The following is a 26,115-nucleotide window of genomic DNA, read 5'->3' as shown; positions in this document are numbered from 1 at the left end:
CAAGAAAAAGCACATGCTAGTCAGGAAAGATATATTTCCATTTTTAACCCCTTTTTTGTTTTGTTTTTGTTTTTTAAATTGTTGATACTTTCACAAGTGAAATGAAATGTTCTCTCAAGTTCCATTAAGCAAAACATCTAAAATCAGCAAATCCACCTGAGCCAGTGCCAAAAGCATTCTACTTTCAACAGATGCTCCAATTTATTTCATCACAAATGAATACTGTCATAAATTTCCATTCTTTAATGGCATCATGTAACACATTATGGGATAGTCCAACTTCTTTAGCATAGCTTATTTAATTAAGAAAGGGTGAACGAGTTTTATCTTTATAGACATTATTTTCAGGAAAAAAATATCAATGAATCAAACGTTTTTGTTTCTAAAATTCCAGTTCTTAAAGCACTTGGATAAAACCTTCTGTCTAACAATCCATTTCATAAATCTGTACAAGTAAATGCTGAACGTCAATGACAGTATGACTTTCCTTACAACTGTGACACCTTGGACAACACTTAGCTACGACTTAGGCAGTTATCATTTGAGTCTCACGAAAGGAACATAAAAATTTTACAAAATGAACTGATACCTGACAAGTTTCTCATTTCAAACACACTTTCCCAGACTGAAAATCACTGTCAATTTTTTTTTTGATTCAGAATGTCTCAGATTTGAGAAAAATTTACTTGTCATGAAGTCTAACTTGCAGATGCACCCACTTAGCATCTTCAGAAGAATTCTAAGGATGAACTTGCCAGTGGAGAAATAAATAACGTATTTCAAGAGAACAGTTTAATATCTAATTAAAATTCTATGGACTCTCCAGTTCTGTAAGTCTCTAAGAAAACTAAAATTGGGGAAGAGAATATTTTGAAAGAGCCTTGGGGGTATTTTCAAAAATAAAGCTAGCATTACATAGAAAATAAGTGACTTTGGTCTTTAATTCATACGTACAATAGATCCTTTAAATTCAAGGTTTCTGAAAATTCTTTGAAAATCTGATTTACACGTACAGAAAAACTCATTTCAGTATTTACATAGTAATTCCTTTGCCCTACTTCCATCAAACCTTCCCCAGTAACAAAAATTTCTATGGCAGTAGTAAAAATGGACATGGAATTATTAGAACTGACTTCTTAAATGCACTTTTACCTTCTTAAGTAGGCAAAGCAACACCAGAAAAATATTTGGAGAAAAAGTACCATTTATTTACCCACACACAGTGTGTCAAGACTCAAGATGTCTTCTTTAACCATCCCTTTGTCATTTTATACAATTTCTTCACACTGTAAGTTACAGATTTTTTTGCCCCTAGAAGAAAAAAAAACACAATTACCAGAAATCGTCAAAATTTTGGAAGACCAACTCAAATAATAGATTGCTTCTACGTGAAGTAAAGTGTTTTCCTGGAAGAATGACAATAACCTAATATGTCATGTAGACATGCAATAACCTTGTCACGGTCATAACACAGTAAATAATGACACAAAACCACTTTAAATAGCATCAAAGCGAGCAAAAGAGAATAGGATAATTCTGAAGACCTGACAACACTGCACACAAACACCTACAGAGAACAGCAAATGTATAGCATCTGTAGGAATGCATGATGCAACTCCTAACTAGTACAGATGGAAACTTGTAACATACATCACTGTTCTTAAAACGCTACATATACAAAACCTTTTACACCACCTGTGTCTGCTGTAGATGCTCACCAAACCAATACAATGTCCTTTTCAAGCCCTTCCTAATCTACTACTGGCATGCCCAGCTGCATAGGAACATATTCTGGCCTGGCAATGGACCCCAGCAACCTGGTAGCCTGAATTATGCAGCAGGACACACAACCAGAACTCTTTAGAGGACTCCAGGCTGTTATGCATTCAGGTTAATGAGCAGGCCACATCTGTATGACGAATTTAGTCACTGAAGCAAGTCCGCTCCAGAGGCTGAAGCCCACCAGGTCGTGCAGATTACCCAAACCTGCGCAGCCAAAGTTTTACTGGAGGGACAAAGGGGAAGAAGAGAAAGAGAGGTAGACCAGAATATAGCCAGGACAAAAGAAGAGTTTGCTCAAGCAAGACAAGCAAACTATACACAACTTGTAGACAACAAGTTTTATGCTTCCAAATCCCAACTTCTTCTAAGCAGATTTTAGTTAGCCTTGCCTGATGCTGTGCTCCAAGCTTAAGAGGCACTTGGTTGCCTTGTTGTAAAGTTGTGAAGTGTAACTGCACTGTAGGAATTTTGAAGCATCACAGTGATGCCCATTTTGATTTAACGTAATCTAACACTGCACGCTACCAGAAGTTTCCCCAAGGCAGTTTCAACCCCTAAGGAGAAACAGACCCACAGCATTGCTATTGAAAAGCTTGCAAATTAGAAGTGAAAAAGAGTATCAGTTTTTCATAGGAAACATGCCGCTGACTCTTAGGGTAGAAATCTATTCTGGTTTCAACAGGTTGTAAAGTACATTATAACCTCCTTGAGTATTTTGTTATTGCCTCACCCTAACTAATGGCAGCTACCATTTCATAACTTAGGGAACAAGTGCGTCTGCAAGAGATCAAAACTTCTCAACTTGCACAATGAGATGACATCTGTGCCCTTAGGTAAAAAGAAGTAACACTGAAATGATGATGGGTATGGAAAACCGGGTTAATAAGGCATGTACCGTACCCAGGTGAACTGAAGTCTGGTAAAATGAAAGAAGCAAAAATAACATTGAGATGATGACAGATGGCCACGATTTGGCAACACTGCCAGTGTCAGAAGTACACTATAGACACCAGTATGAATACCTTCTCACGGGGATGTTATCTGGAATAATTTTGCTTCAGAGTTACCTGCCTAGTGCTGGCTTATAATAAACCTCATGTTAAGCTGGAGTAGCTGTGATATTCTGGCATCATCCCGCAGCAGCCCACAAGTAGAGCACTGTGGTAAATACCCTGCCATTACCATTACACCAGGCCTACAATGCAGGCAGGCATTTCTCCATTTTCACAGAGATACAGAAGGATTTTGCAGCAGCCATTGCCTCCAAGCTTTTACAAGTTTTAGACAGAAGGGATTGAGGATGACTCCCACACAATTTGTAAAGCACATCCTTAGTTAGACAGTTCCTGAATTTCTATCAGATATGAGCCTTCTCCTACAGACCTACTGTAAACAAAAAAAAAAAAGACAAAATTTTGCTAGGTTTAGTCATCTGGTATTTGGAAACTTAAGATATTGTTCATCTTGGCATTTCAGCAGGGTTCTGAGATCCTAGCCAGTGGAGTTACTTATCTTTCCTCCTTCCAGATTTTGCCATCCTTTTTTAAATTTAAAAATACCCTCCAAAAACCCCCACCACCATACAGTGACTTTCCAGATTACAACCAAGTGTAATCACACCCTTAAAAATTCAAAACTGAAAATGGAAGTTTTTAAATGCTGCACTTTGGCCTTGATGCTTATATGCACAGATGGAAAGCCCATTCCCAGTACACTCTACTTACTAGTTTTTCTTACTATTAAGCAGCACACCGGTTACCTGAAAAGATTGACTAAAGCCCACAGAAGTAGTGTAGCAAAAATCCCACAGTATGACACACCAGAACACAAGGAAAGATCTTCTGGAACAAATTAGACTCAGGTTTAGCTATCGCATTGCACTGTTGAGGGAATAATTGATATGACAATGTTTGAATTTAAAGAGACCTTAGAAAGTAAACCAAATAAAGATAAACAATCTTAAGTGAAAGATGCTTTCATTATTAGTAGTCTAGAGTCACAAAAATCAAATAAGCATGCAGTAATGTGGAAAAGCACATGCTATACTTATGAACAACTGTTTAAAAAACCTTTCATAACAAATCATAACATATATGTTGTATTTAATCATTTGTACTTGTGTATCTAGTTGCAATTTAAATAAACTCAACTTTAGTTTTTGCAGGGCATCCTTCATAGATATATTTTCAACTTACAGAATCATGTGCATCCCATATGTAAGGTTAAACTTTCCTGTATTTAATAGTTTTTTTTTTTTTTTTTTAACTAAAAACAAGCACACTAATGAAGTCACGATGTTATCCTTTTGCAGCATCTCAAATAACAAGTAAATAATCGTGTAAGTTCCAGAGCACCTCTCACATCTGCATTCAAATTACATGCAGTATACAAATTCCAGCCGCAGAACAAGGCCAGACCAAACTTAGGCATAGCACATAAATGAAGTAAATGGTTCCCATCTCAAAAGTTAAAACTATGTAACTGCATAGCTTTGACAGTTACTGTCCAATCTCCTAGGTACTGTACTTCTAGGATACAGCCCCTCGAATACTGCAGTTGCAGTGCCAGAATCAATGTTCTGCCATTCCAATGAAGTCAGTGTACTTGTGGAAGCACAATATATATAGCATGTGGCAAAGCAACAGTAACACAGCTGCTACAGCCCTGCAGGACTGTAATTAACTGCGCTGGCACTGCAGCCTGCGAGTCAGCTTGTTCTATCAGCTTGCCAACCTACTCTGCCTCTTGCAGCACCTCAACATTAAGAGATTTTTCTCCATATTTTCCCCCTGCAGGGAGAACTCTGTCTAACTCCACCCACTACAGCCTTGAACCTAGCATCTTATGTAATAAGATGCTTACATTTCTGCCCCAGCACATCATGCTACAAAGCAAAATACAGGTTTATACATACAGCTGGTTTCTTAAAGCAGCCCTCAGGGTGATGAGTCACATCTGTAGTAAAAGTTAATGGTTGTAATTATGGCTCAGTCTCAGAATCCGAAGCAGTTGGACCACATGAAAATGTCTTTCTACTTTAGCTATGAATCTATGGCTTGGTGGTTCCAACTCCCCTTTAGATTTTTCCACTATATGATAGAGAACAAAGACCCAATGCACATGGAATCAAGACCACAAAACTTCAGTGTAAACATCAGTTGTATCTGTTTTTGCTTAAAAGTCCCATGTTCCTTTCATTGGAAGTGTTAGTAATTTGGCTATAATATAACGCTATCTTACAGGTCCCCCAAAGTTTCCCCCTAGATATATCTGGATGCAGTATTCTTTATTTCCTTTACTGCTGAAGAGCTGTCATGCTATACAGTGGACGCAAATATTTATATATTGTTAGTATATAATGCACAGACGTGCAAATGCTTTACACATTTACAGTGAATTACAGTTTAATGCAGTATTTGTTTTGTTCAGGCAGCTGAAGAAGATAGAAATTACTACAAATCTATGGAGTATTTTATATAAGACTGCTCCTTACAATTTAAAGAAAATACTTCCATGAAGACACAGTATACTAACATCCCAACTGTAAGGAAACAAATGTTATTCAGAGCAGCTAAAAGCATTTGTATTAATTTAAAAGATGAACAATTGCTTCAACTGACGACACATTCCTAATATTTTGTTTTTCAGACACTTTCAAGGCTTACAATGTTCCTCTAGTAAGATATAAGAAATTTAAGCTAAAGTATCAACATCTCCTTCAGAGCAAAACAGAAGAACTTCAGAGTCGGTTCCCAAAGACCGTGCAGACTCTGGGTATGTGGGAAAATAAATCAAACGATTGTGCCATCTCTAATAGGAAACAGAGAGGCATGCTTACCACAGACTCAAAAAAGAAATATACAGGCACACTTTCAAAAACTAAATAGGGCATTTAACAACAAACAAAAACACAGAGCTTGAGCTCAACTTTAAAACCAAATTGGCAGAGAAAGATGAAAAAAGTTCTCCTAAATGGGTTGAAATTCTTTATTTTGCCTGTGCTCTTTGCCAACAACATTAATACACGGCATGCCATCTCAGCAACAACTATTCCCAATTTAACATTTAATTTAGGCACATGCTTTACATTGGACTACTACGTTACAGACCAGGAAGTAGGCATTTCACATTTTTTGCTGTTTTTAAGATAAAAGAATCAGTTAAGGAGATAATTTTGTGTCCCTCTAAACATTTCAAAAAAAAAAATGATGGCCACAGATTGAAAATTAGTTCTTTCACATGCATACATAGGACAAAAGTACTTATATAGTTACCAGGAACAAAGAAAAAAATAGGCAGAGCTTATTTAATGGAAGCACTGATTTCACGATCCTTTCATAATTCTCTTGCATCTTAGCTAGTATTCTTAACATAAGCATTACAAAAGAACAGAGCAGATGAATAAAAAAATGAAGAACCACATTACTTCTCATGAAGTCTCTATGAGGCAGTGTAAAAATAGTTCTCAGGGGAACAGAACATTAGACAAGATTTGGTTAAAGAATGAAGAAAGAAATGCAGCATCCCTAGAGATTAAATTTAATAGCTGAACACCTTCCTATGAAACACACTTCTTCCATGAGTCAAAGAAATACTTTCTACATAGAAGCCACACTGTTTTGTCTGTGTACAGTGTGTACCTACATGAGTGGTAGCTGATAAAAGCCCCAACAAAGGGCGAAGCAACGTGAACAGCATTAACGCCTGCCCCCTAGCGACAAGTGTTTTAAATTAAGAAACCGCGACTGAGAGATCTTCATTTGAAGATACAGCAAGACTTCAGACAGACTCAATCATGAAAGTCTGGAGAGAAATATTAAAAAAAAAAAAACACCCCAAAGCAAAAGGCTTCTACCTCTAGGCTAACTAAGCCCAAACAAATGGAAACCTGAATTCCTGGGATAAATCACTGAAGATGATAAAAACCTTCAGTATGAAAAAATGACACCACGAACTTGGTCAGTTACATTTTATTTCTTCATTAACATGCACTAAAATTTAGAGTTTTATTTACATAACTACTACTTCTGTGATTCTGTCCATCTTCAGTATATGAAACTGATGAGGTTCTGGTAAGGCCGCCCTGCAGGCTGCTCGGGAAAGTAGCAGTGTCCAGATTAGCAAAGGAAGAAATACCCGTTTCGGGTGCAGCTGCACCCATTACAGACGCTTCTGATTGATGCTAACCAGGGGAGCAGGACACCCCTTCTCCAGCCAGGGTGGTCTGCACAGCAGTGCTCAGGAAGGCTACCTCTACATTCATTAAACAATGTTCAGGAGCTAGGAAATGCCAGATTTGAAGAAGGACCAGTGCTAACTTGTCTCCCTCAGCATATAGTCTTCAAGTAACCTGAAGAGATCAATCCTGAATTCAGTTCCTCAGTTTCAGCCAGGTTCTGGCAGAACTGCATAAATACAGTTAAAACAAACAAAATCATGCTAAGAGTAATAAAATAAAGCTCCACCAAACCTCTTTCAAATTTGTCTTGTGTTCAAAGCAAAGGATCAAGCTTTGCTTGACCTGAATCAAACTGCAAAGATGCATTTTAAGCAATAAAAGCACTGGCAGAAAACACATGTTTTTTATTTACATTTATTCTATGTAACTAGCTGGTTAGAAGACAACTAAATTTTATTCTGAAGCGAAAAAAAAAACACGCCACTACATAAAGCAAAAAGCAGTTAAGACAAAAGTGAAGAGGAAGCGTTTCAGGTGCACAAAACAGAAAATATGGTAAAAAAATGACAAATCCTCTTAAAAACATACATCAGGACCTCCCAGAAGTCCTAGTAACAATAAAGGCTGCAAGTGATTTACTGAATGACACACAAAAGGAGCTAACAGTTCCCAGAGGTGATTTTCTGTCTATCAAGATTTACACAGATGAAGAGCATAAACAATTTGACAAATCTTAACCACTTGTATTCACATTCTTGCAGTTACATATGAACAGCTCTGCTCCATGGCTCAGCCAGGCTGCTGGCTTTCACAAGCACTGAATTCACACATGGTGACACCATCTTTCATGCCCCTCCCCTCCAATTATTTTGCTCTACAAAATCTAATCTCCATGGATTCAGAAACAGACTGGTTACAAGCTGATATTTCTAAAAGTGGCATGTTGCAACACAAGTCTTAACCGTTAGCAGGTAATTTTGACAACAAATCCTAAAAATAATGCTTCACTTATTTGGTTGGAAAACTTGCATTAAAGTCGTACATGCGGTATGTCTAGCTCATACAACAAAAGTTTGCTTTTGCAAATGGAGTTATGTCCTTCTGCTCCTCCAACTACTAAACAAAGCTGGGCAATAATTTTGTTATACTTCTTTTCTGTAATAGAACTGGACTATTAACAGATGCATATAAGAAGTACAACTGTTCCTGCTTACTTTACTCAGCAAACCACTAATGGTCCTGAACACTGCAACCTGTGTTTTCTTACAAGGAGATATCGAGTGCAACCAACTTTGGAAGTGAACAGCAGCTGTAGAAATCTGGATAAAGATCACTTAGTAGGAATGTATAAAAGATGCTTTTAAAACTAGTAATGACATTGCTTGTATATAATTGCTTTGTGGAAAATATAGGACAGGTATGAATGAGTTCAGACTAGGATATGAGCAACTTCATGCAAGCAACAAGATTTTTTCATTTTGCAGGAATTAAAAGGAGATCATGAGTTTGTCTGTTTTTAAGGTAATGAAGACTCAGGTCCTAAGTCTTTTCTTTTAAATTGAGGTGCAGTTCATTTGGCTTCTTAAATGTAAAAAACAGAGCATCTTAAAACTAGATTTATTCCAGAACTCAGAAAGACAGGATGAAGCTTCAGCTATGTAATTGGCAGTAACTTTTGTTCAGTTAGGAGGATTTTCGTAGCTAAAAAACATCCCTCATTTTCCCATGCTTCTACAAAGCAAGTCCTTTTTTGCCTTCTACATCTTCTCTCACACTGACTTTTAACACTCAACTCTCCTTCTAAAGTAATTCATTCTGAACTATGAGAGTTACAGTAATATCCAATACTCACTAAGTATATATGTTTAGTTTGGAATACAGAGGGTATCTGAACACGCACATCTTCTGAGCTCGGACAGAAGCTTCAGATTCTGTCAAAGTTTTCTCACTGTAAACTCATCCCCTCCTTTATTTTATAATGAGCTAACCTGATAGTCTACATAACATCAGTACAATGTATTGATCATTTAGGGATCCAACCACATGTAGAAAGCCAGAGGGAATTATGAAATTTTTTTTTTTTTTTTTTAAATACAAGTAGAGCAGAAGCAGTGCACATCAGCTAAATATAAAAGGAAAATGAAGTCAAAGGTTTTTGTTGTTTTGGTTTGTGCTTTTTTAATTATTTTTTATTGTCGTTGAAGTCATGTAGACTCCAATTCCTTTTGACATTTTACAATTTCTCAATAGTTATATAAAGCAGAAATGTCTATTTCTTATTTCCATAAACTTCCAATATTGTCATTAGACACCCAAAAAGTTTATGCTTTAAACTCTCTAGCAAGGTAAGCTTGGGGCCCCAAAAATTTTACTTTGTAAAATCAGAAAGCCTACATGGACAGAAGTCACACACATACTTACCGGCTGTTAGTATGGTTTTAGCACTTTGCACTATACTGGAAGATCTCACAATTCCTGAAATGCCTGCAGATAGAAAAGCATACAGATGTTATCCATCTTAGAAGTTCTGTGTATGATGCAATTCATTCATCTACCATTCACACTATTTCTCTAAAATGATCAGTCACAAAGGATTCATAATTACGTTCCAGAATTATGTTCCATCTAAGCACTGCCTGGATCAGAACAAATTACACTCATTGTTTACGTCAGTATGAAATTGTCAAGTAGATATGTTTATATTGTACAGCATCTGACTAGCTTTTTAAACGATTGACTTTTGTAGACAACACTCGTTTGCCACTTCACACTGCAGCACATTCTGTTTCCATTGTCCAGAGGTCTTTAGGTGTAAATGGAATAGTGCATAAAATGATACTTGCAAAAAAATAAACAAAAGCTTTAAGAATTTATATTTGCACTAATGCATAAAAGCCTACTGATATGTGCAGAACAAAAGTACTGTATATTACTAAACACTTAAAAATGAAGGAAGTTAGCAGTCCCAAAGTTAGTCTTCCAAACTGAAAGTTATTTTTCTGCATTAACCAGAACATAGAATACAATATTATTTCTAAAACCTTCTTTCAAATGCACTTCTGTAAAGAGCAAAACCTAGGGATACCCATGAACAAGTAAGAGGAATACAATATTCCACATGCATAAATTTTATTTATTTATTTTTGGGACGGGGGAACAAGTCATGCTGAGCTAGTAAAACATCTAGGGAAAACGTAATTCAACTTGAGTACTCAGCTTAGTCTTGTAGGATTACCAAATGGTTTTCTCTGCTCTTTATCCAAATTCCTGAATGAGAAAATTCCTTTGGCAACAAAACTGAAAGAGAGGTTTTGATTTGTCCTTCTGAGTATAAACTGCTTGGCTTGAGAAGACTAGATCTATCTAATGTTTTGACATCGAAGTGCTGCATTCCTCTCCACAAACCATAGTATCAGCCATGCCTGTAATATCCTACATAAGTACAACTAGCAGAGTAAGTAGCTCAGGGTGGACAACAGTTGTAAAACTCACAACCTGCTCCCAGATTCAGCTATTATCACACTACTGTTGCAGTACGTCCACAGTAGCACAAAAGCTGAGAGACTGACATAAAAGAAGCTGGACATCCTAGATGGCCGGGTGCAATGCATCCTAGACTGTCAATGGAGAAGAGAGCTGAGAGTCTTTCACCTCCCCCTCTCCCTCCCACCGCCCCCCGCCCCCCCCAAAAGAGAAATCAGTGCAAGAGCTCCCTCTGCAGTTGGCTCCTGTCTTGTGGCTCTCAGGCATCTACGCATCTTTTGCTATGCTCAAAGAGCTTGCAAAATCGCTGCCTGGGTCTAAGATGTATCAAAGTACGAAGGACTGTTCAAGTACTAAACATTTTCATTTATCTGCAGAATAACAGAACAGTGATGTCTGCAGCATAAGCTTTAACTTGCTTGTACAACAACCTTGTCTCAGAGAAGCTACCTGTGATGATGAGAAGCACCTCAATCTTTTTCCTCAAAGCTTCAGTTCTCTGCCAGAGCACCACATATCTGGACGAACTATGATAATTGGAAAGGGTAATGCCAGCAAGCTAGAAAATACAGCACCACATTGTATGACTGGGAGAATATACAGCTTAATATTTAAATGAAGCTATGCCAGCCAATGAAATCCTGAAGCATCCCACATAGTTAGATTATCTAAGGAGGTCAGAGACTATTTCTTTCAAGACCCAAAATAAAACTCTTAGCATTTCTACTGACATAGAAAGATATTTTCCATTATTTCAGGGACCTTGCTTGCAATCAAACAGTAGAACACGCTTTTATAAACTTATTACAAGATTAACCTCTTGTTGTCTTATTCCTTCTCACTAAAACATCCTTCTGAACTAGAAGAACATATACCATAAATCTTTATATTTATCATGTCTTAAAGGGGATTACAGACAGCGATCTAAGGCCTACCTTGATGCACCACTAATCCACAATCAGGGTCATGGGCAACTTGCAGTAAAATTTCTTCCACGTCTCTGTTTTTTCCAGGAGGGTCTACCAGAGAAGTTACCTTTTGTTGCAGATTCTTTGGCAAAGCCATGAGTTGTGTGAATTGACCTTCCGGGCTTTTATCAATCTGAATGTTATTAAAAAATAAGACAGTAAAAACAAAAATTCAGCATTACCAAAGCAATTTCTATTCAAAGAAGTCATGAAAGTCTTCTGGCTATCTTTGGCCTGTGATAAATACCTCAGAGAACTGTATGAATTTCACATGTAAAAGTTATTGACAATGCTAATGAAAACTCTCCATGTGCTGGCAAACGCAGTGTCCCAGTTCTAAACCTGAAGAACAACTCAATGGAAAGATGTTAACTTCTATCCAAGGGAAGCCTAAAGTATAAACAGAATCTTACTGCCCCGCAAGGAACTTCTCATTGAAACTGTACCATTTCTGCTCTATCCAATTTCCTCTGGAACACAAGAACATGAAAATGAGAGAAAATGTTCCCAAAAGACCACTTAGCTCTGTTTCTTCTGCTGAATATAATCAAACCAAACACACACACAGAGTTTACTTTGAAAAACATTTTCTCTTCTTTAAACACAAACCACATCTTGTTTGAATAATTTGAAGGAAACATTCATTTCACATTTTCCTATCTAAATCAGAAATTCAATGACCCTTTTTTTGAATACAATGATACCAACATGCAGGCCTGTACACGTTGATACAAAACGTAAGCACAAATATTGAAAAATGTTTAACAGAAAAGGGCTCTCCAAAATGGGGGGAAAACATAAGAATCTGAGTACTCCCACACATCTTTTTACACATTTCTTGGAGGCATTGGTCAGGAGTTTAGTTGTCCTGTACTCCCTCTAGTCAATGGGAAGAAAATGATATCCAGATGAATCACCCACTGACTACAGAGGGAGTCAACAATGCGCAGGCTTTTAACATTATGTGGGAGGAATCCATGCCTGAAACAGAACTATAAGAACTAGTGTCTGACTTCAATTGTTTCTAAAGAATCTTCCAAAAAAGATTTTTCTCTGTAATTCTGAAGATGTGTCCTTGGAGAGGGTGGTTTCTATTTTCTGTTAAGCAGCATTCCAGATAGAAGTTATCCGTTTCAGTATGGGGAATAATGGCAAATAACCACCACAAAACATGAAGAATAAAGTATTAATCTCAATACAACAGTACAAGGATGATGCATTTAATCCACAGCCTCAATGACTAGTATGGAATTCCAAACAGATTTATTATCTAACAATATATTTCTAGTATGATACAAGATTTTGTTCCAAGCTAATGTAACAGGGAATGGTACTCTAACTAGCCATTTTCTTGGAGGAAGCAGCATTGGTTCTTTTCAAAATTCATTTAAATATTTCTGTTAAAGTGTTCAAAAGTACATTGTTAAGAAAACATGGAGACAGCTGCAGCATAATATGGATTTGCCTCTGCAGTACTCCAAAGAGCTGCAGTAAAAATGTTTACTGTACTCAAACTTGCTTGTATCTCTAACAGCTTCCTTCAGTTTCTAACAGACACATCCTAAAAGGAGGCACTAGTGAGATACTTACCAAGGTGACCCTGACGACAGAGAACTCATGTCCATGAGACAAGTCATGCTATTTGTAAATTAATGTTGAAGAGTATACCACAGTTGAATAGTAGCACAGAGATGTGCATACTACGTGAGAAAAATTGCTAACAGCCCGCCCAGCTGTGGCATCCCACCCCTAATTGCCATGTTTCACTTATACCTTAAGCCACAAGGATGGAATTCAAGACAGTGGTCATTCTGGATGCCTGTTTTCTGACTATTAGGAAGAGATTTTTTTGAGTATGGGTATTTAAAGATAATGCCAGAATTTCAGTTCGTTTTATTCAACTGATATTCATAACTAGCACAAGAGGGTTTTTTTTGTTTGTTTGTTTTTTTAAATACACTTTTTGACTGCAGAAAGTTGCACCTCTAAGTTACGGTCTGATCTTTTTAACACAAACCATATGTTTATTCATCACTTCCTAGACTGCTGTCTCCATATGGTAATCATTAGACCACACATTTTCAACTGCTCTTCTCTTGTTCCCTTGCTAGTGCTTTAGTCCTGTGGCTATGCTCAGAGAAAATGAACCGTAGTTACTACATATGCAGAGACTAGTATTTACAAGTTTCCCGACTGCAGAATTAGCTCAACAATAGAAACATAATAGCAGGTATAGTGACTACAACTGCCTGCCTTAGTGTGGCATAATTCTTGCCTTCTGTCAATGTGATAAAGCATTTCCCGTTGTTTGTTTGTTTTTTAAAATGTTTTTAAGAAAACCACTTGCCTCTAGCCTTCCCAGATGGTGCTTATACACCACTTGAGGGCAGTCCTGCAATATGTTACTGTACAGCTTCTGAAAATAGGGAACATTAGGTTTCACAATGTTCTGCACTTTCGACCTGTCTTCTCCTATGATCATTCTGAAGTCACCTAGTCAAGAAAAGAAAGACATTAATTAGGGCAAAACTGAAAACCCAAATAAGGAAAATACAACAGAAACGAACACAGTACAAAGCTGTCATCTAAAACTCTTTATTCTTCAGCCTACCAGTGCCTACCTAATCCATAAGGTTCATCTTCTAACAGCCAAAAAATACTATCCAACTAACTTCAAGCACAGAAAAGAAGCTTCAGAACTGTGATGTGGCCTCTGATATGCTATACCATCATCAACCCACGCGTCCACATTTGCACTTACGTAACAAAAAATTCCAACTTCCAAGTTTAGCCTCAAAAGCAGCAGAAACACAATTACATCCTTTCCAATCATTCATCACTTTTAATGGGTTACTAAATGGTATTAGAGTAACCAGCCCCAACACTTGGTATCCAAAACCAAATAACCTTCATTTTTCCAATTCTGAAAGAAAATAATCTGCATTACCTCTGCATTTCAAGGGCAACACTTGAAATACAGCTAGTAGCAGTCATGGTCAGATTACAACGTCCCTTTTCCTCTTAGCCAACTGCTTTGTTAGCAGATTGGAAAAGCAACTCCTTTCAACACCACTGCTACTCTACTCACCTTTACACTTCCTTTTAAGATATACTTTGTGACACTTTCTAATAAGAAGTTCCAATGTCAGTGAAAAGACAACCTGTATGAGTGTTTACCTACCTCTGCTATGTATTATACCCTGGTAGCTTCTAAAATTACAAACTAGGAGTTAGAAGCTCAGTGCTGTCCAAATCAACAAACAAAATCATGAATCAATTCATTTTCACACTTCCCACAGTTAGGAGATAAATGTTGTTGCAAGGTGGCAACTTGCTAGCATGACTTAATTTCAATTTATGCCAACCAGCAAAACTAACAAAAACTTCCCAGAGTACTTCCAGGCACTGTCTCACCGCTTTCAAAATGCACAAAAAAAATATTTCCCAAATTAAAGCACGAACAACTCTTTTCAGCAGTTATGTACTGCAAGGAGACTGATTAGAGTAACTCAAAAATCAGTGTTGTCTACTAGAATCCCGCCTGAAAAGTTTAAGACTTAGCAAAATGGCAGCAGAATAAAATATCTATAAACATGTTTTTGACAGCTCTTTTCTTGAGCATACCTGCCTGGGAGTGTTACTGCTTTAGCTGTATTCACCCAGCAGAATCAATTTCAACATCTCATAGCATGCTAACCGATCTCCCAATTTTCTGGTTAATAGCATTGTTTCAAAGCATATCCATAAAATATCATGGTCACTGGTGCCCACTAAGAATCTAATGACATTCCTGGACAGGTTTCAGGTGAGGCAGGTAGCAAACTCATGGGGTGAGCAACCCTTCACTGTCACTCAAACAGACAATGCTTCAGAAAAAAATGCTATGAAAAATCTGAGCAAATTGCAATCTAAACCAACAAGGGAAATACTATGTAAAGAATAGTAACACTCCTCAGTGGAACTAACCTGCAGTTTATAAATGCAATGCATGTTTTTGGTTGGTTGGTTGGTTGGTTGAAAAAAAGGAATGCAAGGCCAAGCTTGCATTTCTATATGAGCAAAAAAAGTGCTGTGTAAAATACAATTCCAAGCAAACTTGTTCATAATGATTTCAATAAAGATGTCAATGTTTAAAGAGTAATACTTAACTTTCAGTTTTATTTTAATGATAATTTTCATACAATTAATTGCGGTATTGAAGACTCATTTGGAACAAGGGTTTTGGTTTGTTTTTTATATATCACTTCATTTCACCATAACCAATCATCCATACCTAGGTGCTTGTAAATCAAGAACAGTTTTGCTTACGTACCTCTACCTACTCCTCAATGAATACGCACAGCCTTTCCAAACTATTATGTACCCAGCAGTAAAATATAGCTATTGAAGCATGCAAAAGTGTAGGTCCAAAGCAAAAGAACATCTGACTTACTACATATTAGACTCACTACTACTTGCACACCGTACATGTGGTACTACAGCTCCAACTACAGCTTTTCTCCTCAGAGACTTTAGACACCATATACTAACCAGAATAGGAGAGTCCTGCAATCTGCATATAGAGGTCTTCTTCAGAGAAACTTTCTGGTAACATGAGAAAGGCTGCTGTGACTGCACTCTTCAGATTGCTAACAAGAGCAGCTTGCAGCTTGCCATTCTCATTCTGTGTCAGTATTTTCACCTGAAAAAATCAGAGTAATTGGAAGCAAGACTTCAGGAAAGTGCTACTGAAGACGGAGCTAGAAATGTTACTCAATCCAACATGAAAAATAATAAATTTGAATTAGATCCTATTATTATTGTATAGAAAAGATCTATCATCTGTGTCAGACTGTCATCTTCTGTTTACACAGCGGGACAGAGGATCTTTCTAACAGCCTGCTACAAAAGGCTGTTTTTACAAACACTTTAAGAACTGTTATAAGCAACAGCCATCAACTATTCTCTGAAGAGCTATTCACCTTTTTCATACTCATGAATTTAGGATTAATCAAAACTGTAAGTGTAAATGAATCAAAAATATTTCACATCGTATTATGCAATAGGAAAAAAGACCAGTCACACTGAAAGGGAATGGTATACCAGAAAAACAGCAAAGTTTTCCTATTCACCTTCCCTATACCTTTTTTTCCAATAGAGGACTCCTTGCTGGTGCTCTACCATATGGTTGAAGCAGCTTCTTAGACATTAGCTCTCCTCCTAGGAGACGTAGGGTTTTATTTTGCACTTTGTATGAGGAGAACGTCAATGCAATGGGAACTTCACATACACGTGAAAGGATCACTGAAGTTGCTTGATTCCAAGTGCCACAAAGACATGTTTATCTTTAGGAAACATTCAAACTGTTCAAGACCAACTACAGAATCCAGTAATCTAGGATATGGAAATATACTGTAATAAGAAGCAGATCTTCAGTCAGAAGTCAGCATAGAAAAATATTACTATAGAACATTAGACAGATAAAGTCAGCCCAGTTTATAAGGTGACTGACTGTGCCCTTCGAAAAATGACTCCCCCAAGAATATCTTCCTGTTGTAAGTTTCTGTCATTTTTAAGGGTTCTGGTTGGGCAATACTGTCTTTGTTATAAAGGGCAGCTTATTAATATTTGTTTACTCTAGAATATATGAAAATGCAAATCCACTGGCAGTTATGAACAAATGTACCCAACTCGTTTTTTCTCCTCCGGAAGCCCACATGCAAATGATTTGCAGTAATCCTTGAAATTCTGCCCACAAAATATAACCTGAAAAGGCTAAGGTATCATTTCAAGTAAATATTTTCCTTTGGAAGTGTAAATATTAACAGATTTAAAAAAAAATGAATCCAGATTCAATAAGAAAAAAGAAAAAAAAGGAATCTGATACAGCTGCCACACAAAATTCTTCTTATTGAATGGACATCAACAAAGCAACGCCTGGGATGGCTGGTAGTATGTTCAGAACTTTATTTCTCCCTATGGCAAAGTCTTTGAAAGTGTAAAACTAGAACAGTATCTCACTTCGCTATGGTGGTGAATTCAACAGTATAGAGGTTGCTCATCTCAACCCTTCTGAACTAATGCATGGTTTTGCCTAACATTAAGTCTATACAGTAGTCTGGAATTGGTCCGGGGTGATTTTTAAAAGATGTTTTCTCTTCTTTGGTTTTCATTTTAAAGAGTTCATTGTACAAACAAACATTTAAGAATTCCTCCTAATTGCTTTGTATTTTCTAGCATTAAAATGAAGGACAATGATAAAACACATTAAACTACTGTAAATTCATCTCCTAGGGAGCCTTGAATAAATTTGATTTCCTTGAGAAACAGGGAAGTTTACTGAATGCATACTGACTTTTTCAGATACGATCCAATAAACAATTGGATCTGGTCATGAGATTGGCTGGTCACAAGGACAAACTAATATTTAAAATCTCCAACTAATTCACTTATATCCACTTTCACAGATCATTGCTATAACAAAGCAATAAAGACAGGCAGAAAAGGGAAGCCCGTGGTGCTAGTCCTCCTTGTGGAAGACCACAGGCTGGCTTTAGTGAAAAGAGTAATCTCCTTTGCTAAAAATACTCCTTAACATATATCAGATATTTTTTTTTTTTTTCCTACGGGAAACAATATGCAAGGCTTCGATATTTAAATGCATAAAACACTGCCATAGCAATACTATTTAGGAACAAATTTCAAACAGACCAGAGAGCTAGAAAACACCCAGGAAAATACAGTGCAATTATCAGCCAGAATGGATGATGATTCTTGGGGGTAAATATGTAAGAACCCCAAAGTTAAGGAAAACTGTTTCACGATACAGAGAAATTAAGATCAGAACTATTCACGCCACATGAGAGGGAAAGAGCCCCATTTATTCTGGTTTTACACTACACATGAAATTCACTTACCTAACACTACAATTAAGACTTTTAAATTATTAAATATTTTCAGTGAGGGATATATTCAATTTGATAGATAAGCATTATCCCCACTTCACCAACACAACAGCTTTAAGAAAGAAGTGTTCTATTTTCACTGCTAGGAAATTCATACCTAAGAAACTGTGAGCATTTGCACAGAAAGATACATACAAACAAAATACAAAAAGAAAATCTCATCATAGAATGAAAGGTTTCAAAAGTACTATTCCAATTTGCCATTTAGCCACACCTACACTCTGCTAAACATCACAGTAAGAGGATTTTTTCCATTGTTTTTCGAAGAATGTTTTAAAGTATTTGAACAATGGGGAAATTCTGCAAACAACTGCTCTGTTACTCCTTTGTGGGAATTTTTGCAACACAAAAAACTTAAAATCTCCCAACACCCCTCTAAGTAGTACAAAATACTTCTATATACTATCCATACTCTGCCCTCACCTCACTTCAATTTATTAAACACTTCTCTTAATAGCTTCAGAAGGATAACAGTAAAATACAACTGCTTAATCACTATGTTTAACAAAAATTCAGTAACACTTCAGGTGCTTTTAAAAATCTTCCTCTGAAAACACAGTTATGTTTCACTTGTGCTTGTTTGTTTTACTTTTTAGTTACATCAGCATTTTTTTCAGGAAACTTGTCAGTTATGAAGAAATTACAAGCAAGTTTATTCAAATTTTCAATACAGTTAAATGGGAATTTAGTATATCAGTGTCATAAATTTAATTTAGCACGAAAAGCCAACAAACTTTTAACACAAACAAAGAAGCTTGGGAAGAAAAGTTAGCATTTCTAAATGGCAACTCCAAACTCCATCTATTCAGCCAAACATTCTGCAAAGATCACTTGGTCAAGGCAATCAGTCTACAACAGAAACAAAACCTCCAGTAAAAATGACACCAAGATTTCTAAGACAGAGAAAATGTTTTATCTCATGTGGTAGAACAGCTTGGCTAGCTTTTACTCGCAGAGCGACAGATTTGTAATGGAACACCAGAAAGGCACTGAGCTCTTTCTCGTCTACATGACTGAGAAGAAAATTCCCAAACTGTTAAACAAAATTAATCTGGCCTCAGTCAAGTGTGTCCAGAACTAGCACAAATGGCATGTAAGAGATTATAGCATACACAAAAACAAACCCAACCCTATCTCCTCTCCCGAAGAGGCTTATTGTACATTTTTAAGGAGGAAAAAAAGCTTTCTACCACTATCACTTACAACATGTTTATCAAAACGATAAACGATCAGATGCAAAAACAGAAAGATCAGACATTTGAAACCTGTAAAACAGATTTAAATAATTTTTTGGGGAATGTCTGCAAACACACTATAACATTGTAAAATCCTATTTAGTGATATTACAGATCCTACAGGAAGAGACGGTTTAAACACCCACCATGTAATCTTTCAATCAAATTCTATTTTAAATCCTACAGCCTTTATTCAGTGCAAATTCCTATGAGCTTTATGAAAATAACTTGCACCAATTTCTTATTTTATCTATTAAACACATATGCATGAAGATATATCTGTCTCTTGTTAGCAACCAAGCAAAATACCAAATTATACTTATTGTGCAAGTATGTACTCCTACTGAATTTAATCAGAAGATATAAAGCCCATTTTATATGTACTGAGATGAGAAACCCCAAAATAAATCAAAGCAGCAGCAAGTGTAGTTACGCTGAAAATAAACAATCAGTATTCATAGTTGAAGTGAAACTCCTTCAGTTATTTTTCCTCAATGTGTTTAATTTTATTCTTTATAAATGTAACAGCTGTTCAATGTATTTAGTTTTATTCCATATAAAGATAACAGCTGTTCTAATCTGCACAATGCCACAATAAGTCACTGGAGATAAGGAAAAGTCAGTTGCGCTCTGACAACCTATTTAAAGTTGCATCCTAAGTTATTCATTAAGAGCATAATTAACTTCTGCTCTATGACTTGCACAGAGTCGTGTCATCCCCCATTTCCCACCCCTCCCCCCCCCCCAAGAAAATTTAACTTGGCACTGCTGCCATCTGCTGAAAGCACACTGAATCAGACACCCTCGGCAAAGACAACAATGTTCTTTACATGTTTTGGTTAACTATAGATATTTAACAAGAGAACGATCTAGATGGTAGCTGCACAGCAAAGCAGCTTTCACCTTTCAATACTTCTATTATTTAACTCAACTCTAAGTTTCCAGATGACGCTAACCTGGGAGGAGCTCCTGACTACATCAAGGATAGTGGTGCCTTGCAGAGAGACCTTGACAAATTAGAGAGCTGGGCAATCACTCTTGGGGCACCACAGTATAAGAAAGGGCATGAAAGTATTATTCGGTGTCCAAAGGAGGGCAGCAAAGATGGTGAAGGCTCTAGAGGGAGTCTTCTCATGAGCGGAGCAAAGCAGGCCAAGGGGAGGCCTCATGGCAGCCTGCAGCCCCCTCACGAGGGGAGAGGAGGGGCAGGCGCTGAGCTCTGCTCTCTGGGGACAGTGACAGGACCCGAGGGAACAGCATGGAGCTGGGACAGGGGAGGGTCAGGCTGGGCGACAGGGAAAGGTTCTGCACCCAGAGGGTGGTCAGGCACTGGCACAGGCTCCGCAGGGCAGCAGTCATGGCCTCAAGCCTGCTGGAGTTCAAGCAGTGTTTGGACAACGCTCTCAGACACATGGTCCGATTTTGGGGTGGTCCTGTGCAGAGCCAGGAGTTGGACTCAATGATCCTTGTGGTCCCTTCCAAATCAGGATATTCTACGATCCTATGAACTGCATTAAATTTTGGTGACTCCTGTTATTTTTTTATTATTGTTAAATGTAATATTTAAATTTTTAAGGGACTCTGAGTTAGCATAGTCCAGTTCCTCAAGATTTACTACAGGCAGAAAACTATTGTTAATATATCTAACTTCATTTTTTTCCTTGTAACACAGAGTATTAGTAAGGTCTATATTTCACTTCCTTTCTGAGAGATTATCCATCTAGTACGACTAGACCCCTAAATCAGGGCAGACAATTTCTTCAGTATTGACTCATAGATCACGAACAGTTAAAGTTAAAACTACAACTGATAATTTTGCATCCCTGTAATTTCCTGCATTTCAAGAGAGATAACTAATAGTTACCGGCTTTTGTAGGCGTCCAGCAACATAGAGGGTTCTCCAGTGAAGTAAATCATCAATCAGGGCATCGGTGCTAATTACACCATATTTTATCATCTGGAAAAAAAAAAAAGGCAAAATAAAGGTTTTTGAACAATCATATAGCTGTACTGTTTTCATTACAGGAAACTTACTATTTTCTATAACTGTCATTAATTCTAAGGAACATACACCTCCAATAAAATATTGCACGCATAAAATTAAAAACATTTTACTGTCTACATCTTGTTTCTTAGTCAGCTTTTGCTCCCAAGTATTCGCAAATTTTTCTCTAATACACATTTACCATAAAAGCATCTCTTTGATAACACTTAGAGAACTGCTCTTAGATAATAGCATCATACAAAGAAGAGCCACTTAAGTGGCATAGCTCCACAGTAAGCTTGGTTTGGGACTTTTTTTGTATTTTTTTGGTTGAAAAAAAAAAAAAAAAGGAAAGGATAATTGGAAGAAAGCAAGAACACAATACAAGAAGGAGGAGCAATGCAACTACTTACTAGGAAAAAAAAAAGTCAAACAGCAACACTGATAGCAGTATTGCCTAAAACAAGAAAGATAAAGGAGTTCCAAAAGCAAACTAGAATTTTTAAGTAAAATAAGTTTTAAAGAAAATCAACACATGGACATCTACCAAACACAGGCAGTAAAAAAAAAAAGTCACATTTGCATGCAGTCTTCTGGAAAAAAAAAAAGTGTAATGAAAGACACACAGGACCCTCTAAAATCCTGTCTGGAAAGGAAGTTACAATAAAATCATTCCCGGATCAATCCCTGAAGGAAAATGTTCTTCAAATCCCACAGTAACCTAGTCTAGATAGAGATCGACCTGAAGAAATTTGAACATTAAAATGCATCTGTTCTTTAAAAGATTTTTTTTGAAGTTACAATTAGTTTTGCACCAGCAAAATGATGCAATAGTTAGAATACTCCACAGTATTTTTCAAGACACATAATGAAGAAAAAAAAAAAGAATTTGTCAGCGATTTGAAATAAATTATAAAAACATTTATGGATACCGTTATTGAGGGAAGGGGAGAAGTATCAGGAAGCTTTTATTATTATTTTTTTTTTTTAGAAACTCTTTGATGCTAGAAAACAATTTGTGATTTTTTAGTTTACATTACGGAAGAAGAAAGATGAACTCTTAACAGTTACCAGTTTGCACATCCTGAGTTTCCAAAGATTATCACCAAAGCAAGGCAGCCAACTCCAGAAATTCTGGATAACAAAGGACCACAGACTGTGATATAACTAGTCATTACAACATTAGACAGGCATATAAAGAGCCAGAAAGGACCAAATTTCATCACAAAGGTAACTGATCCCTAAAATAAAATCCAAAACCCCTTTTAACATAAAGAGAACAAAGTTTAAACTCCAAATTCTTGCCTCATCCAGATACCTTTAAACAAAATAGCAAGTATACAGTAATTTTTTTAAACTAGCTCCCCAGCCTCATATGAAGAGTTCTGACACGTACCCAGTGTTACTGCTATTTTGTGCTCTGAGAAACTTCAGTTTGTACAAACAGCATTTTTCCCACAACTGTTCTTCATGTAATTTCCAATTTTCTTAACAGAACTTGCTTCTGTTATGTCCAGTTTATTACCACATGGCAAAAATTACTCTAAATCAGCACCAATAAACACAGATACACACTTCCTTCCCCTGCCTCCTATCTGCACTCCTCCTTCCAAATACAGTCTACACATAATTGTGGTGTGGGACTTGCTGGACAAGTACTACTTGTCTAGAATTATTAATTATACCCAAACACCACAGGTAAAGATGTTTGCCATTAAACAACACAGATGTCAATTACAACTTGCTATGTTAAACATCTGTGTTTTTTTGTTTTATGTCAAACAAACAGAAAGGCTCTAGTTTGCTATTACTATGTGGTCAACTGCTGAATTGAAGTCTGTGTCCCCACCCCACCCCCCAACACAGAACAGTGATGTACTACTATATGGCCACTGGCAAAACTGCAAGTGATAAGGAATGTAAATTCAGGTTCTGAAGTGCTTTAGTTGTGAATTTCAAACATTACCCATGTTTGTCAAGTGCTACAACAGCTGCTCTGCTTGCTTTTTAATTAGTATGATATTTGTGAAACAGTTTGAGACCTAAATATTGAAAATACCACCAGTTAAGCATCAGTTGCAATCTATCAGATGCGCTTACTGCATGGAAATCTGCTTTAAGCTAATCATTTCAATATTCCACGCACAAACATTTAACTTATTAAAACTCATACTTACCCTACCATTACATGGCACTAAAGTATTGTAGTAAATCCCTGCTCCATAGCTCTGTATATTACTTATCTGTTTTGGCCCAAAAACTTTTAGGAAGGAATAATGACTCTTGTTCTTTAATAAGTTCATCATATGCCAGGTCACAGAATCATCAACTGCAAATACGAAGTCCAGCATATTGTTCTATGGATACAGAGAAAAGTACTGGTTTTCATATCACGAAGCAAACAATGTTAATCACATTAATCCAATACCTGCATAATAAGCTAGCGACCAACTAATAATTGGTCAGATAATTAAAAACAAGATTGAACACACAAGGCTTAATGTTGGATACAACTTGAAGGTTACAATGGAGCTGTATGTTTTTCAGGTCACTCTACCAGTGATGGTCCAAAATTTTCCTTGCCCTCCCAGTTGCACTGTCAACCTTCAGCCTTCCGTAACACAGGGGAACGCATGACAAGGTCTCGGTAGCCCTAGTTCCCAGCTCGGCCTAATAGCTTAAACTGCTAATGAAGAGAATTTTTGCTAATACACAAGGCCACAAACTGGGAGATGAGGGCAGATAAAAGTCAAGAAACTGCACTTCTACTATACTCACTTGCTTTTATCAGCAAAGCAATCCACACGCTAAAGACTTGTAACATTCAGCGCTGCGCTGTTCTTCCAAAGAAAACAGTCCACACATCCCCTTTGCACGGAGGAGTTGCAAAATTACAACTCATCCCTACCATAAACTAATATTTGGAGTAACAGTGCTTCAAATTCCTTAGACTTACTGCTCTGGAAGTAAGAAACACTTAAGGCCACAATTGTGGAGCATGCTTAACAGGCCAGTGTGAATGCACAATACAGCCCGTGAACCGCTTTAAGAAGTCAAATGCAGGCACAAGGAGAGCCCAAGCTGTTCCCAAGTGGCTTGACCCCCCAACGTGGGGGCACCCAGAAATTCTGGGTAACAACACGCTTTGCCTCAGGTACCTGCGTACTGCGGACAGCGTGAACAAGCCTGGGCACTTCCTTAAAACCAAAATGTAAAAGCTAAAAAAATGCAAAGCTAAATTGTGAAGCAGGGTTCCCAGGTGCACGATAAAAGGGCAGCTGAACACCACCTAACTGCACACGAGGACTCTCAGCCAGAGGCCCACGGCTACCTGCGGACCCTGACGCCCCCCCTTGGCTCCGCCACCTGCCCGCCAACTCCCGATGGGTGCGGGCCGGCTCCGCTCCCCCGCCTCTCCCCGTGCCCGAGCCGCAGCGGCCCTAGCAGCCCCCGGCCACCCCCGGGGGCGCTACGAGCGGCAGGGCGGCTGCTGCGCTCACCTCGCTGTGCCCGGCCGAGGGCCCCGCCTGCCGAAAGACGCCAGAGCCGTAGGCGAAGGCCAGGCTGAGCTCCTGGGGGAAGTGCGCCAGGACCCGCCGGAATTTCACCCCCGAGCTCGACAGCACCGGCAGCGCCATGGCGATCGCCTCGGCCGCCTTCCTGCGCCCGCCGGCTGCGGCGGCGGCTGTGGCGCAGGGAGAAGAGGCCGCGCCGGGAAGGGGCAGCGACACCGTCACACAGCGCCCTCTGCCGCCTGGCGCCGCCGCCGTCCCGCCCAAGCTTGGTTTAGTGCCTCAGAGCCCCGGGACGGCACCCACGGAGGTGTCAGGGACCCCCACAGCCGCCTCCGGTGCTTTGGGGCTGAGCTCCCCTCAGCGCCGCGCCGCCCCGGCCCTGCCTGCGGGCGGGAAGGGAGCGAGCGGCACCTGGGTGCCTGCCCCGCCGCTGGCAGGGGGGTCGCAGCACCCACACGATGGGCTTAACTTTCGACTCCTTTTAGTTTCTTTTCCCCCCTTTTGTTTCAACTGCTGTTTTTTATTTATTTATTTTTGGTTGGTTTTGTTCAGTAATCGCAATTCTGCGCCCCTTCTTTGGTTGTTTTCCTTTTCCCCTTGTCCTTTTTTTTCCATGTTTCCTGCTGATTCGAGGCTTCCCTTAGGAATTCTTGTCAGCTTTATGCTCCTTCACACTTCTCCCATGCTGTGAAAACAGAAAGCCCACAACGTTTAATCATCACATTTGTGCTCACGACCGTCTCACACTCTCCTCGTGTATGAAGTACTTTGCTGAGCCTGTTGGCTTTAATTTTCAAGGCCTATATAATAAATGTAGCTCAGTATTAAATATATAAAAATCGTTTATGAGATGGAAGCCTATCTTGTTTCCTCAACGTTTTATTCTTTCTTCCATCCGTCTTCTTTAGGATCACGTTATCTTCCTTGTTTTTATGGCTTTCAAATCATCCCATTTAGGCTGTATGCTGTTCTGAGAAAAGGGGGGCATTAAACATCCAGTCTGAGGCATTGGCAAGCAAAATTTC

At 38.2% G+C, this 26,115-nt stretch overlaps 1 protein-coding gene across 6 annotated transcripts; it reads right to left on the bottom strand.

Moving 5' to 3' along the window:
* Nucleotides 1-1,186: 1,186 nt before the first annotated feature.
* Nucleotides 1,187-25,319, bottom strand: TAMM41 (TAM41 mitochondrial translocator assembly and maintenance homolog). 6 transcript variants are annotated; one of them, XR_005823057.1, is made up of 10 exons: nucleotides 25,076-25,319; nucleotides 23,753-23,932; nucleotides 22,647-22,709; nucleotides 21,456-21,548; nucleotides 15,943-16,093; nucleotides 13,760-13,905; nucleotides 11,380-11,545; nucleotides 10,895-11,003; nucleotides 9,383-9,445; nucleotides 1,187-1,311 (listed from the first exon to the last, which is right to left on the bottom strand). XR_005823057.1 is itself a non-coding variant. In XM_040569043.1 (9 exons), exons 1-9 carry the CDS (start codon nucleotides 25,211-25,213, stop codon nucleotides 1,235-1,237), a joined length of 1,077 nt encoding a protein of 358 aa, XP_040424977.1. In that variant the 5' UTR covers nucleotides 25,214-25,317; the 3' UTR covers nucleotides 1,187-1,234. The 6 variants fall into 6 exon arrangements, 5 of the variants coding, with proteins under 5 accessions (XP_040424977.1, XP_040424981.1, XP_040424980.1 ...); XM_040569043.1 differs by lacking the exon at nucleotides 10,895-11,003 and having other exon boundaries at nucleotides 25,076-25,317; XM_040569046.1 differs by lacking the exon at nucleotides 10,895-11,003 and having other exon boundaries at nucleotides 1,266-7,187.
* Between the last annotated feature and the right edge of the window lie 796 nt (nucleotides 25,320-26,115).

Source organism: Cygnus olor, chromosome 10 (genome assembly GCF_009769625.2).
Source record: "Cygnus olor isolate bCygOlo1 chromosome 10, bCygOlo1.pri.v2, whole genome shotgun sequence".
NCBI classification, from domain to species: Eukaryota; Metazoa; Chordata; class Aves; order Anseriformes; family Anatidae; genus Cygnus; species Cygnus olor.
The sequence above is the reverse complement of the archived record's forward strand: the minus strand, read 5'-3'. Positions and strand labels throughout refer to the sequence as shown.

What these genes read in the sequence shown, in the direction of transcription:
- TAMM41 (XM_040569043.1), bottom strand. Translation starts at nt 25,213, where the DNA reads ATGGCGCTGCCGGTGCTGTCGAGCTCGGGGGTGAAATTCCGGCGGGTC. An exon ending in TAGTGCCATGTAATGGTAGG is followed by an intron (nt 22,710 to 23,752) that starts GTAAGTATGAGT and finishes TTTGTTATCCAG; the next exon opens with AATTTCTGGAGTTGGCTGCC. An exon ending in AACTCAGGATGTGCAAACTG is followed by an intron (nt 21,549 to 22,646) that starts GTAACTGTTAAG and finishes TTTTTTTTCCAG; the next exon opens with ATGATAAAATATGGTGTAAT.